Genomic DNA, 13,235 nt, shown 5'->3' on the forward strand with positions numbered 1-13,235 from the left:
GCAGTCTGTATGCATTTGGTGAGGAAAAGATTCCTTTCTGGATTAAAAGGAACCATAGGATAATGGAAAAGGTCTTCAAATGTGTAATTAAGATTAAATTAATCATCTTTTTTTTCTCAATAAGCATATTATTTTGCTGAGTCACTAAGTATATTTCAATGATATTGCATTGGAGTAAGAGGATTAATGCTTAACCTCACTTCTTTGTTTGCCTAGGACTGCAGCTGAAGGTTTATTGAGTATGGATTGAGCATCACACTAAAACCCTTCCCTGGAACAGGGGACCAAAGGATGTAAACTGAACATTTTTAAAATCTGCTTTGTTTTCCTCATATTGCTGAAGATTCAGATAGATATCTGCCTGTAAGTGATGTGAATCAATTTAATCTACTGAAACAAAGTACAGCATTGAAGACAATGTCTTTTTTCACCCCCTAATACATTTTCCCTGGCGTGCTGTTTATTTTTTTTTAAGACACATGAAGAAGAAATCGTGATCACAGTATTGGCTGTATCCACCTGCATCCTTTTTGTCTTTTTTTGGAAGAGATGATCCTGGCTTTCCAGTTGGTCTCCTTCACCTACATCTGGATCACATTGATACCAAATGTTTGTGCTGCTTCTCACATCAGGATGACACACCAGCGGTGCTCCTCTTCAATGAAACAAATCTGGTAAGATGCTCATAGTGCAGTCCATGGAGTTACTGCCCAGTTTCTCTCACCAGTTGCCTCAGACCGACAGGAAACCTAGAAACATATCTTTAATGGTAGCACATCTTTGTAACCATGTCTGTCTCTGGAGATAGCATTCATGCATCATCATCAGTCACCTCTGTTTGACATCTGAAAGAGCAAGATCTTGGAATTTGCTGACATTTGTAAATTTATTTATGCTTATTTACGGAGAAAACGGTTAAAGGGTTCATATAAGGATCCTCTTTCAGGGAATGTATTTCCTCAATTAGTAATACATTTATTACTGATACATTAAATACTTGTTTAATGTTTCCTCAAATGTATTTTGAGTAGAAATTAGTCTAAGCACCAACTTCATTTAATGTCAAGTATTTGTAGGGTATATAGTTTCATGGATTGATGAAATAGTATCAAAAGGCATTAAAGCCATTTATCTTTCAACAATAATTTTCATACGTTTGACAAATCCTGAATATCAACACACGATCACTATTATCTTCCCATCAATAATCAGGAGCGTGTTTGGATGTGCTAGTAAGGGAGATAGCTATCTGTGAGAGTGACCTGTTTGTACACCAACTTGCCTAGGGCTTTATAGGTTTTAGTACTAAAAATGCCAGGAATCCCTTCAGCCCCAGGCATACTGCAATGATTTGTCCCCCTACTACCCATATACCTTTAATAATCAAATAACGTCTTTGAGAAAGTCTTCCCTTTTCACCAAGCACCGTATTTCCAAAAAGACCCAACAGGAGAAATTGCGGAATGAAGATAAGAGTATCATCTGGTCAATCCTGGCAGCCAATGGGGTGACAGATGTTTAAGTTAGATTGTCCTCACATCCTGAATATGTATTATGCACTCACTGGAAGATCAGGAAAGAGAACATAAAATTTTAATAAATATCTTCTGAAGTCTCAGGTTTAATGACCAAAACCAAAAGAGGTGTGTTGCTTGATTACTGATTCCTGCTCTGCAATTAAAAATCAGGGACTACCTCTCACACTTTCCTTCCATGCTTCTGCTCCCAGACCCAGACCTGAGATGATACGAAGTCTTGTTCCATTTAACCACTTTCCCAGTCTTCTTCATAGCAGTTAGCTAAGGAAATATTTGGGAAATGTAAGAGTATACCACCAGACTCTTATTTTTTTTCCAGGTAGCTTATTACATTTTATAGTATGTTTTATCTAATTTTAAAAATTAATGGACTTAAATGCTTAAAATATTATCTCTCATCCAAAGAGTAGACTTGTACAGTCTGGTGGATGTTTAGATGAGGAGGAGAGATGATTATAGTAGCTAATTCATCACACCAGCCCACTATCAGTGGCAGAGTTGCTACAGAAAAAAATCTACCATGTGTATTTTTTAGGTGACATTTAAAGAACAAGGGAGGAACATTGGTTCTTTGTGGTGAGGTAGAAATTTTTCTGATGTTAAATGCCTCATTTTTAGATCCTATGTAAAGGAAAAGAAGAATTTTAGAGCCTACGCAAAAGCAGACTTCCCACATAGGAAACGCCAGGATTTCGGCCATGTGGGGCCAATCATATTTGTTTTCACTTCTCTATATCCTAAATGAAGTGCTCCTTTGAGTCACAAGCCAGAATGGGATTCATTAAAATTTATATCTGCTTCTTTTGTTCTTCAAAGAAAAACCTTCTAGGGCACTGGGGATTGCATAAACCATCACCTGGTCCAGAAGTAGCCACTTAGAATGAAACCCAGGCATTTCCCCTGAGTGAGCAGGGTAATACAGCCAGCCAATTTGTGAGCTGTCACTCAAGCACTCTGTCATGCAGATTTTAGGGCATTAGACCAAAATACAGTAATTACTGTATACAGTCATTTTTCAGAATAAGGGGCCAGGAGTCTTCCTACCTTAGTGAATAGATACTGTGAGGTTCTTTGCCCAACATCCAACCTGATTATCAGCCAATAATTAAGTAAGTAATGAATGAATGAATAATCCACTCTTCTATAATGCAAGAGAACTAGTAGAGTGAACATGAAAGGAAGACATGATCTTTGAAAATTATAAGGGGGATTTATATATGCATTGTTTGGGGCCAGTTTTTATGCAACAAGGCTCTTAAATGTTTTGTTTTTAGTTGTTTTCATTCAGAGTATAACCTTAATTTTTAATCCAGAGATTCCCTTTTTTCGAAATCTAAAGACTTTAAAAAGTATTTATTCAAAGATACCTTTTGTTTCCTAAAACCAAAGTAGGGAGAGGTGTGAATAAAGTAAGTTTGGCAGGTGGAAAATGTTCCCCTTTTACCTAGAGAAGAAATTTTGCTCCTGGATAATGCAAAGAAGATTAAGCAAATAGACTCATTGAATATTTATTCATTCTTTCAACAATTATATTGAGTGACATTTACGTGCGAGTGCTGGGTTGGGGGCTAAAAATACTATGAGAGCAACGTATTGACTCTGGCCTTGAAAATAATCAGCAGAGTGCTGGAGTCTGCTCAAACTGGCTTGCAACAGCCAATTGTTTTCAGGAAATTTATCAGCTGGCTGTTAAAAGCACACATTATTTAAAATTAAATTATATAAGCCTGCAATTAAATTAAATAATTTCTAAGATAAAGGTAGCAAATACTTAAAACTCACCACTTCCTAATGATTTCTCCACATTTTATTATCATCTGTTGCTCTTGAAGTTATTTTATTTAGGTCTATTGTAACTATGGTAGAAATACAACAATATACCATACTGTACCATTTATCCTATCCTCTCCTCTCCTCTCCTCTCCTCTCCTATGTGCTAGGCACATCTCTGCCATGCATGTTGTTGGTAGCCTGAAATCAGCCATGGTGGAAATATTTACACCATGGAAATAAAACACTATAAACTGGGGCTTTTTTTCCTAAAGAGTCACTTGTTAAACATTACCCTGAACCTAATGTAAGAGCCAGTAGATTCTCAAGCATGGCAAATCCAATGCTACCACAAGCTAGACAGAAGACAGTGGCAGAGACTACAACTACAAGGTATATGCTCCTCTGAGGGAAAATGGCTGGTCAGGTTCAGCCTTCTCTTGTTTTTGTTTGTTTTTTAATTTTTAACTTTTTTTTTTTTTTTCCTGAAACAAGGTCTTGTTCTGTTGCCCTGGCTGGCGTGCAGTGGTGCAATCATAGTTCACTATAACCTCAAACACCTGTGCTCAAGTGGTCCTCCCACCTCAACCTCCCAAGTAGCTGGGACAACAGGCGTGTGCCACTACACCTGGCTAATGTTTTTTTTTGTTTGTTTTTTTGTTTGTTTGTTTGTTTTTGGTAGAGATTGGGTCTCTCTATTTGCCCAGGCTGGACTCAAACTCCTGGCCTCAAATGATCCTCAAGCTTTGGCCTCCAAAAGTTCTGGGATTATAGGCATGAGCCACCGTGCCCACAGCCTTCTCTTGTTATAACTTGAGCCTTATGTGGCCAGATTTTCTGATTTTTTTCAAAAGAAGCAAGAAATCCAGGCTTTTCTCTGAATTTTTCCAAGTTAATATACCATGTGGACTGTTTTTAAAAAATGTCTGCAGACTAGCTGCTAATCTAGTCTAATTTCCTCATTTCACAGATGAGGCAACTGAGGCCTCCTCACTGAGCTTTTGGTCTGACAGAGGTCCAAGTGAGATGTGGGAACTGTAGTGTTTCAAGTGAAGCATTCTCTCTCGCTGGCTTTTCCACAGAAATGTTCATCTGCCTAGATTTTTTCTTTTAGAAGAGACAGGCTATTGATAAAGTCAGGTATGTATTTCCAGAGTTCAGAAGTTAGGAGTTCAATCAAAGCCTTAAGATTCACTACATCTTATGTACCACATTTTCTCTAAGACATTTCAAAAACATCCAGGGTCTGGAAATAAACATTGGATCAAGAATTATAAAGGTTTTCTTCATGATGAAAAATTGGACCAACTGATTTTCCCACTACTTTACCTTATTCCTTGAATTTGCATCCATGTATGTAGCCTAATAGAACATTGTTGGTTCATTTTGTATTTTTCTAAAGAAAAACAAAAAGCCTACAAAAGGTTTTTAAAATGTTGCTTACATTATTTGGAACAGTTAACTGAGCTTCAGTGTGCACTGGTTCACAATAAAGCTTGACTCAGAAAAACATCCATGTTATCAAGAGGCCATGCTTCTAGAACTACAAGAAGAATGGAATGATAAGGTGGAGAGCTTTGACCAGATTCTTATTTGGAAAGGATTCTAAATGGCAAGTCCAATTTGGTCTAGATAATTTATGATACAAATAACAATAACAATAATGGATTTTTATGTGGAAAAAAATACCTAGAACCTCAAGGCTTTTGTTTTTCCAAGTTCACGTCTAATCGTTATTCATGAAACTACATATTTTCATGTTTAAAATCATAGCATAGAAACTGTTTTGTATTTTCTTCACTTAAGCATTTCTCACATTGCTTCACAGACACCATAATGCTATTTTTAATCACTCCATATTATTAATTTGAATTAAAGGACAAGAATTATCTCCTTTGTTTCTGAACATTCATTTTCAAGTTTCCACTAAGATAAGTAACAGCAATAAATGTTTTCACACATGTCATTTTTTCCTTTACCAAGAAAATTATGATTTTTCTGGAATTGAATAGTTGAGTAACGCACATGAAATATCTTTATAGTTCTTGAGATGAATTTCTAGAGGAGTTTACCAATATGTATACTCCCACCTGCAAAATAGAAATATTTGCATTTCATCATATCCTTTTTTTTTTTTCCCAAGACAGAGTCTCACTCTTTCGCCCAGGCTGAAGCTGGAATGCAGTGGCACAATCTTGGCTCACTGCAACCTCTGCCTCCCAGGTTCAAGTGATTCTCCTGCCTCAGCCTCCTGAGTAGTTGAAATTACAGGCTCCCGCACCACGCCTGGCTAATTTTTATATTTTTAGTAGAAATGGGGTTTTGCCATGTTGGCCAGACTAGTGTCGAACTCCTGACCTCAAGTGATCCGCCCGCCTTTGCCTCCCAAAGTGCTGGGATTACAGGTGTGAGCCATTGCACCTGGCCTCATCCCTTCACAGCATGGGGCACTAACATTATTTTTTGTCTTTTGCTAATTTAATAGGTATAAAATGACAGTTATGGCTTCAATTGGTATCATACTCTTGACCCCCTCAATTAAATACTTTTAAATATGCTTATTAATTATGTCATCCCTTGGGTAAGTAGTCTTTTCATATCATACCTAGTTCTTTATTCTAGTTAATCCATCAAATATACAGGCCTCCAGGCTCTAGGGAAACCACTCTTATAAGGCAACCAACCGAGTGTTTGTGACTCAAGTCAGATGAGTTTTCATCATTCCACTTATAAAACTCTAATGCCACAGAATAAGTTAGGTGTCTTTACTTTTCCTCAACCAGTTCTAGTTTTTAATCCTTTGGCTACTATGTCCTCTTCAAAGACCCTCTTAGTCCCCCTGAGACCACTCAAAATCCAGCCTTTCCCTCCTCCCAGACCTCCACTTTCTTCGTCACACAATTACAGTAGAGTTTCTGACACTGAGAAGAGGGAGTATAGAAATACGTTTTCTTTGTGTGACCCAGGAAGGAAAAAGCCCTAATTGAAGGAGAAAAAACACACCTATTACCAAGACTCACATCTACTGTTTCTCAATCTTCATAATACTTTATGGGAAAGGACAAAGATGAGGAATACCGGTGAGAGACTCTCCCAGGAATTGGGATATCTTCGCTTGATCCCATCAGGACTCAGACTCCTAGAAGATCCTCTCCTCAGACAGAACAAATCCAAAAGCTTCTTCTCAGTAGCTGCTAAACTGAAATCATTTTTTCTAGAATGAGGGAAAGGAGAGAAGACACAAAGGGGTTTAAAGTGATATGTGTATAGAGTAAGACTAGAACACTCTGAGCTAAATCTGATGCTGCATTATATAGTGATCCTTTATTAAGCAAATTTCCTTCTGTCTCCTTGGTTTTATTTCATCTTTCATTTTATTAACCTTCCTGTGTAGGCATCAGAGGCCTTCAAACCAGGGTGCCTGTCCTCCTGGGGTACAATGTATTATGCCTCTATGGGTAGATGCAAGGTATCTGAGGGGCATGTAGACATGAGTAGTTTTAAAACAGTTTTTGGATCTTTAACTTCCTTCTGACCTCTTTCTTAAAACTGATCTGTTCGCCACCTGCAGTCTCCTTTATTACCTCCATTTAATGATTGCTGTGTCCTACCTGGCAATATACAGGCATCCCTCTCCCTCTTCCTGAATCCTGCAAGTATTGTCTCAGTGTGTAAAAAGTTCCTGGATACAAAGAGATCATTACAAATACTGTAGTTGAGATAGTGGATGACGCTACACAAGACATCCTTTTCTTAATAGCAATTCTCTATTTTTTGCTTTTAACAAAATTGAAGGAGGCACTAATTAATTTGTCAGATTATAAATCATTAAAATAATTGTTGAAGATAAACTCTACAGTGTGAGTTTTGAAAAACAAGTAAGGAGTTTAAATAATTAAGTTGCATTGTTAAAAGAATACTGAAACAAAATTTCTTCAAATTCCATGTACTTCCACATATATGAACAAACTTTCTCAATATTTTCATCTATAAAGATTAAAAAATAAGAATAGAATTAATGCAAAAACTCAGCTTTATTTCAGCAATGAGTAATACCCATTTGCTGATACATAGAATAATTGGGGAAAGCGAATCATCACTTCATTAATAAATGCACTTTTAATAAAATTTTATTCTTAATTTTAATAAGTATCAGTATTTATACAAATTATGTTTTATTCCATTTGTAATTGTCATAGAAAATAAAAAAGTCAATTTCTTTGCTTACACATTTTTCTTAAAAAAGATACATGATGGAGTGATAAAATTATATGAAATAAATAAAATGGAGATAGAAATTTTTTTAAAAAAAGAATGCAATAAAATTTCTGATTTTTAAAAAGCTTATTCAGGTATATTTAAATGCATAATGTGTATAGTTAGATTCACTGGATACACTTAAAGGAACAATGTGTTTTATTTGAAATCATCAATATTTGAGTAATTTCAAAATTTATGATGAAGAAATATAAATGTCTATTTAAATATGTGTGAGGGGAATATATAGATTTTCAAAATTCATTAGAAGGGTATTTAAGCAGCAGATCCTTTTTGGGAAATAGAAGATACAAAAAATACAAAAAAAGGTAAAAGTAGATAAATATGGAACATCTCATTGTGTACCTGAAGAGCCCTCAAGTTAGAACAGGTGCATGTGCTTTCGCATGCTGCCAAGAGAGCATTTCACAGTGGGCTCTGCCTTTGGCATTCTTGGGATTCTTAATTAAGATTTATCCTTTTCAATCTCATGGAGAAGTATGCTTCTGAGCAGACACATTAGTGACATGCCATTTAGCTGTATTAAAAGATTATTACTAAAGGGGTTTACAGATTTTCATGAGTTTTCACTCATAGTTACATTTCCATCTTTCTTAAAATAATAACAAGTAGCTAGCTTTTATTAAATGTCTACTATTTTCTAGGCCAGTGGATCTCTTGAGACATTGTTATACATGCAAATTCTCATACCCCAAACCTATTGAATCAGAAACTCTGGGCATAGGTCCCAAATAAAGCATAATTTGGATGTATGCCAATGAAGATAATATTTACTTGGCTTGGTGCCTTGAACATAGTAGGCATTTAATACAAGCTAGCTGCTATTATTTTTTAATAAATTGTTCATTCTAACTCCTTGGAAGAACTTTTCTAGTTAATTCTAACTCCTTGTATATGTTCAATTATTCATGGGATATAATGGCTTAACATGTTTAAAATAAAACTCACTGCCTTCTACCAAAAACAGATTTCTTTTCCCAACTTCCGCATTTCTATCCATGATAAAATATACATCTATAAACCTCTGATGGTTTCAACCAGAAACTTCCCTATTGAAAGACCACACTGGGTGATCTCAGGTGCCCATAAGATGTATTCCTTCTAGCAGCTGCTCCAGTTTCTGAAATTCTCCCCATCAAAGTCACTTTATTGTGTAAGAAAGTTCACCTACGTGTCTTATATTAAAATTCACATCGGTTTCCTGGAGAAGACATGTTTTAATACAAAAGCATATCAGCTACTCAGAATGACTAGGATTCACTTAGTAGAGCCCTCAGGGTCTTGTGTTATTGCTCCTGCTGTCCACGATGATGGTGGTGATGATGAGGAGGAGGATGATGATGATGATGATGGTGATGATGATGATGGTGATGATGATGGTGATGATGATGATGGTGATGATGATGGTGATGATGATGATGGTGATGATGGTGATGATGATGGTGTTGATGGTGATGATGATGGTGATGATGATGATGATGGTGATGATGATGGTGATGATGATGATGGTGATGATGGTGATGATGATGGTGTTGATGGTGATGATGGTGGTGATGATGATGGTGATGATGATGATGATGGTGATGATGATGGTGATGATGATGATGGTGATGATGGTGATGATGGTGTTGATGGTGATGATGGTGGTGATGATGATGATGATGATGGTGGTGGTGATGATAGTGATGATGATGATGATGGTGATGATGGTGGCGATGATGATGGTGATGATGATGATGGTGGTGATGATGGTGATGATGATGGTGATGATGATGATGATGGTGGTGATGATGATGATGGTGGTGGTGATGATGATGGTGATGATGATGATGATGATGGTGGTGGTGATGATGATGACCGCCACCTTTTTCTGGAAAGAGGTGCTGAGCGAGGTCTCCCTCTGAAGGCTGCTGCAAGTCGCTCACAAAGGAGCTTTGCTACAACAGACATTCCCCCTCCACACCCACAGGATTGCTGAGAAGTAGATGTCACAGTGCAGAAAACAAACCAGGGTGGTCCAGCAACCTGCCTAAACTCACCGACACAGGGAGAGACAGGGCCTTATTCCCAATCAGGACACCTAGGGCCAAGAGGCCACTGCCTGCTTTCCTTTGCCCTAGAGAACTGTAGGTAAAAACAGACATCACCTACTTCACAATTTGACCTGGCTTCAGGTGTAAATATTGCCATCCCTCAGGTTGTGGAACCCCCGGTGGGAATTCTGCCCGGTGCGCTCTCAACCTGCACCTTGTATTTTCTGCTCATTTAGTCTTTGTAAAACACTGCCTTCATCTGTTTACAATCTTGCTGTCTTTTTTATTTTCTGTCGTGGTGCAGAGGTTGTTCGGCCTCAGTGACCCCAAGGATCACCTAGGTAGCTTGTTTGGGTGCAGATTACTAGGCCCTGCTTCCTAGGGGGCTGATTTAGTTGATCTGGGACAGGAGTCCATGAATCTGAGTTTTGATCACCTCCACTCAGGTCATTGGGATTTTCCAGGTCTAAAAACCGTATTCTGAGAAACAATACAAGTTTGTGCATTAAATCCAAAGTGAGTTTGTCACTGAAGGTGCTCTGAAATTTGGTTTACCTTATTTGCTCCACACTTATATAATAAAGAACAAATGTTGACAGCTATTTGGCTTAATATGAACTGAGAAAATGAGCTTTTATGTATATATTTCAGAACATGCTATGTTGAGCACAGATGGCTAACCTAAATCAAAATATCCAGAAGCATATGTATCTCAAAAGTTTTTTTCTTCCCCCCTTTGGAGGAACAGCAAACAAGAAACTAGAATGAAGAAAGATGACAGTACCAAAGTGCGGCCTCAGAAATATGAGCAACTTCTCCATATAGAGGACAACGATTTTGCAATGAGACCTGGATTTGGAGGTGAGTATTATCCTCTCAAAACTCATCTCAAAACCCATCATACTGTCAAAATGGAAGTGAAAATTTAAAACAAGTAAGACCAAAATGCAAGTAAAGACCATCAGTTTAAAACAGAAAAAGAAGGCTTTTATAATCACTGTCTCTTTAGTGAGAACAATTGATGAGTTATCCATTTTAAATTGACCAAAAAACTCATTTTCCTACTATGCACACTATAGTGAATAGTATGTGTTCCATAAATAGAGAATGGATATATGTTGCCTATACACCAACTTATTTTCTAACTGAAATCCTTAAATTGGATACATATTATTTATAAAATCTTATTGAATATTCTTATGAGCTAGAATGCCTCTCTTTGGGGGAAGAACTAGTATGGCAAATGCCATGGCTCCCTCTGAACATACTCTGCTGAATTGTCTTTTAAAAATGATTTATCACTTCTAGCAATTAAGATTGATCCAGTGTTAGAATACTCCTTAATGTACTATCTTATTCCATCCTCGCAGTGACCCTATGAAATAGGCACTATCATGATACTTAATATCGCAATGTGAAAACTGGGTCTTAGAGAGGTTAAGAGATTTGCCCAAGGCCATGAAAACAGAAAGTGGTAGAGCTGAGTTGCGATGGCAGGTAAAGAAGATGAAAATTCATATTACAGGTACATAATTGGAACAAAGACTTTCTTCTCCTTAGACTGCTTAATGTACACATAATTGCATCACTGAGGGTACCAAGTTTTCCAACAATACACAGGGTATGGGGAAATCATCAGGTTAAACTCTCTGACTTACAGCTAAATCCATCCTGATTCTTCTTTCATTGACGGAGCTTTCCACTTCCACAATTCCTGAACTGACAACTTTTGAGAATCCTAGAGATGTGGAGATGAGGGAACTATGGATGAGGGTTAGAAGCAAGATCCTCTGGCAGTAGAACAGATACATCCTTCTGATGAATAATGAATACCGCAAGTGTTCAGGGCGGGAGATACTCTTCTCATGATGTGGTTATGACCAGGGGAAGTGCAATAGGCATGTAGGTACTGCAGAGAACTAACTTGTTAACAGGCAAAACAAAAACGTATGTTAAATATTCTTACATTGAGGATTGGGTTTTTTTAGGGTGTGGTTGGTTGTTTTTTCAATTTCCTGAAATCCTTTTGATTCCAGTTCTTTGTTTGTTTGTTTGTTTGTTTTGAGAGAGAGTCTCACTCTGTCACCCAGGCTGGAGTGCTGGAGTGCAGTGGAGCAATCTTGGTTCATTGCAACCTCCACCTCCTGGGTTCAAGCAATTCTCCAGCCTCGAGTAGCTGGGATTACAGACATGTGCCACCAGGCCAACCTAATTTTTGCGTGTTTTAGGAGAGACAGGGTTTCACCATGTTGGTCAGGTTGGTCTCGAACTCCTGACTTCAGGCGATCCACCTGTCTCGGTCTCCCACAGTGCTGGGATTACAGGTGTGAGCCACAGTGCTGGCCAATTCTAAAGGTCTGACCTTGATTTCATCACATTTGTGACTCAAACTTTAGTAAGTATCAGAATCACCTGGGGGTTTGAAGGCACAGCTTACTGGGTTCCACCCGCGGAGTCTCTGATGCACTAGATCTGGGTGGGGCCAACGATTTGCCTTTCTAGCAAATTCCTAGGTGATGCTGCTGGTCTGAGAACCACAATTTGAGAGCCACTGTATTAGGTGATCAGCATCAGATGAAATCATGGTGAGTTGAATTTTTTGTTTTGCAGAGCATTTTTCACACTTGTTGAATCATAATTTAAGATTTAATAAGGCTTGAGATTAAGCAAGTTTAGAAATATGTCTCTTTTTTTTCTTCTGAGACTCTATTTCTTTATCTTTTTTTACTTTTCTTCACTGCTTCTCTTATGTATCTTCCTTACGACCGTTCTCAATGGACTGTTTTTCCCCAATCAAATTTTCCCAAAGTTTATATAATAGGCTCTACAACTACTACGCAGATATTCTGTACCTTGGTCTCTGTGATTTTACAAAAGCTCTTTAAAATATTTCCCCTACCACCATATAACAAGCAGAATCTTCAGTCGATAAATTTGCTTGGCTGTGGGTTTTCGGCCACCAGGGAGCGCCAGTCACACAGGAATGGCTTGAAACTGGCCACTCCGGAGCCACAGTTGGAAGCTCTCTACTTGATGTACTCTTTTCAACACAAATTCAAAAACCTGCCCTAATTCCAGTCAGGTTAGATTCCTCAATTAAATTCGCTCCTATGCTAGAGGAAAGGGTTTTTATGGAGATTATTTGAGGCCGTGGAAAGGAAGAAAGATTGAGAGAAAAATGACTATCCTTGAATGCAGACCTTGAACCAAGCGGTCTAGAGAGGCTTTGACACTCAAAGTGGTCCGTGGACCAGCTGCAGAATCACCTGGGAGTTAGAAATGCAGATGCACGGGTCCCAACCCAGGATTCTAAATAAAAATCTGCAGTGATTCCCCTAAATCTTACAGTTTGAGAAGCACTCCTGTAGATGAGGAAGAGCCAACTCTCCTCTTTTATTTTAAAACATGTATGCCTTCATTCTCCATCCCTACCTCGTCCTCACCCCCCAGAAAAACATGAAATTGACGTGAAATTTCGACTCTGCTTGATCTGTTAGAGACACATTTTAATATTTTTTAAAAATGAAAACGCATTTTTTAAAAAATACTTTCTTTCCCGAGGCGACTTTGTGGGGTCATTAAAAATGCAATTGAAATGTGCTGCTTAGTGGCAGGT

The 13,235-nt window shown here is 37.9% G+C and overlaps 1 protein-coding gene across 2 annotated transcripts in view; it reads left to right on the forward strand.

The window, feature by feature from the left end:
• Positions 1-215: 215 nt before the first annotated feature.
• The window catches only part of GABRR3 (gamma-aminobutyric acid type A receptor subunit rho3), a 54,878-nt gene continuing 41,858 nt past the window's right edge, over positions 216-13,235 (forward strand). The window contains exons 1-2 of one of the 2 annotated variants that reach the window (XM_045385353.3): positions 216-674; positions 10,368-10,480. In XM_045385353.3, coding sequence (XP_045241288.2) covers positions 550-674; positions 10,368-10,480 — 238 coding nt within the window. In that variant the 5' untranslated portion in view covers positions 216-549. Of the gene's footprint in view, positions 675-10,361; positions 10,603-13,235 lie in introns of those variants that run through there. The other variant, XR_010584682.1, reaches the window with a different exon arrangement.

Source organism: Macaca fascicularis, chromosome 2, assembly GCF_037993035.2.
Source record: "Macaca fascicularis isolate 582-1 chromosome 2, T2T-MFA8v1.1".
Taxonomy (NCBI): Eukaryota; Metazoa; Chordata; class Mammalia; order Primates; family Cercopithecidae; genus Macaca; species Macaca fascicularis.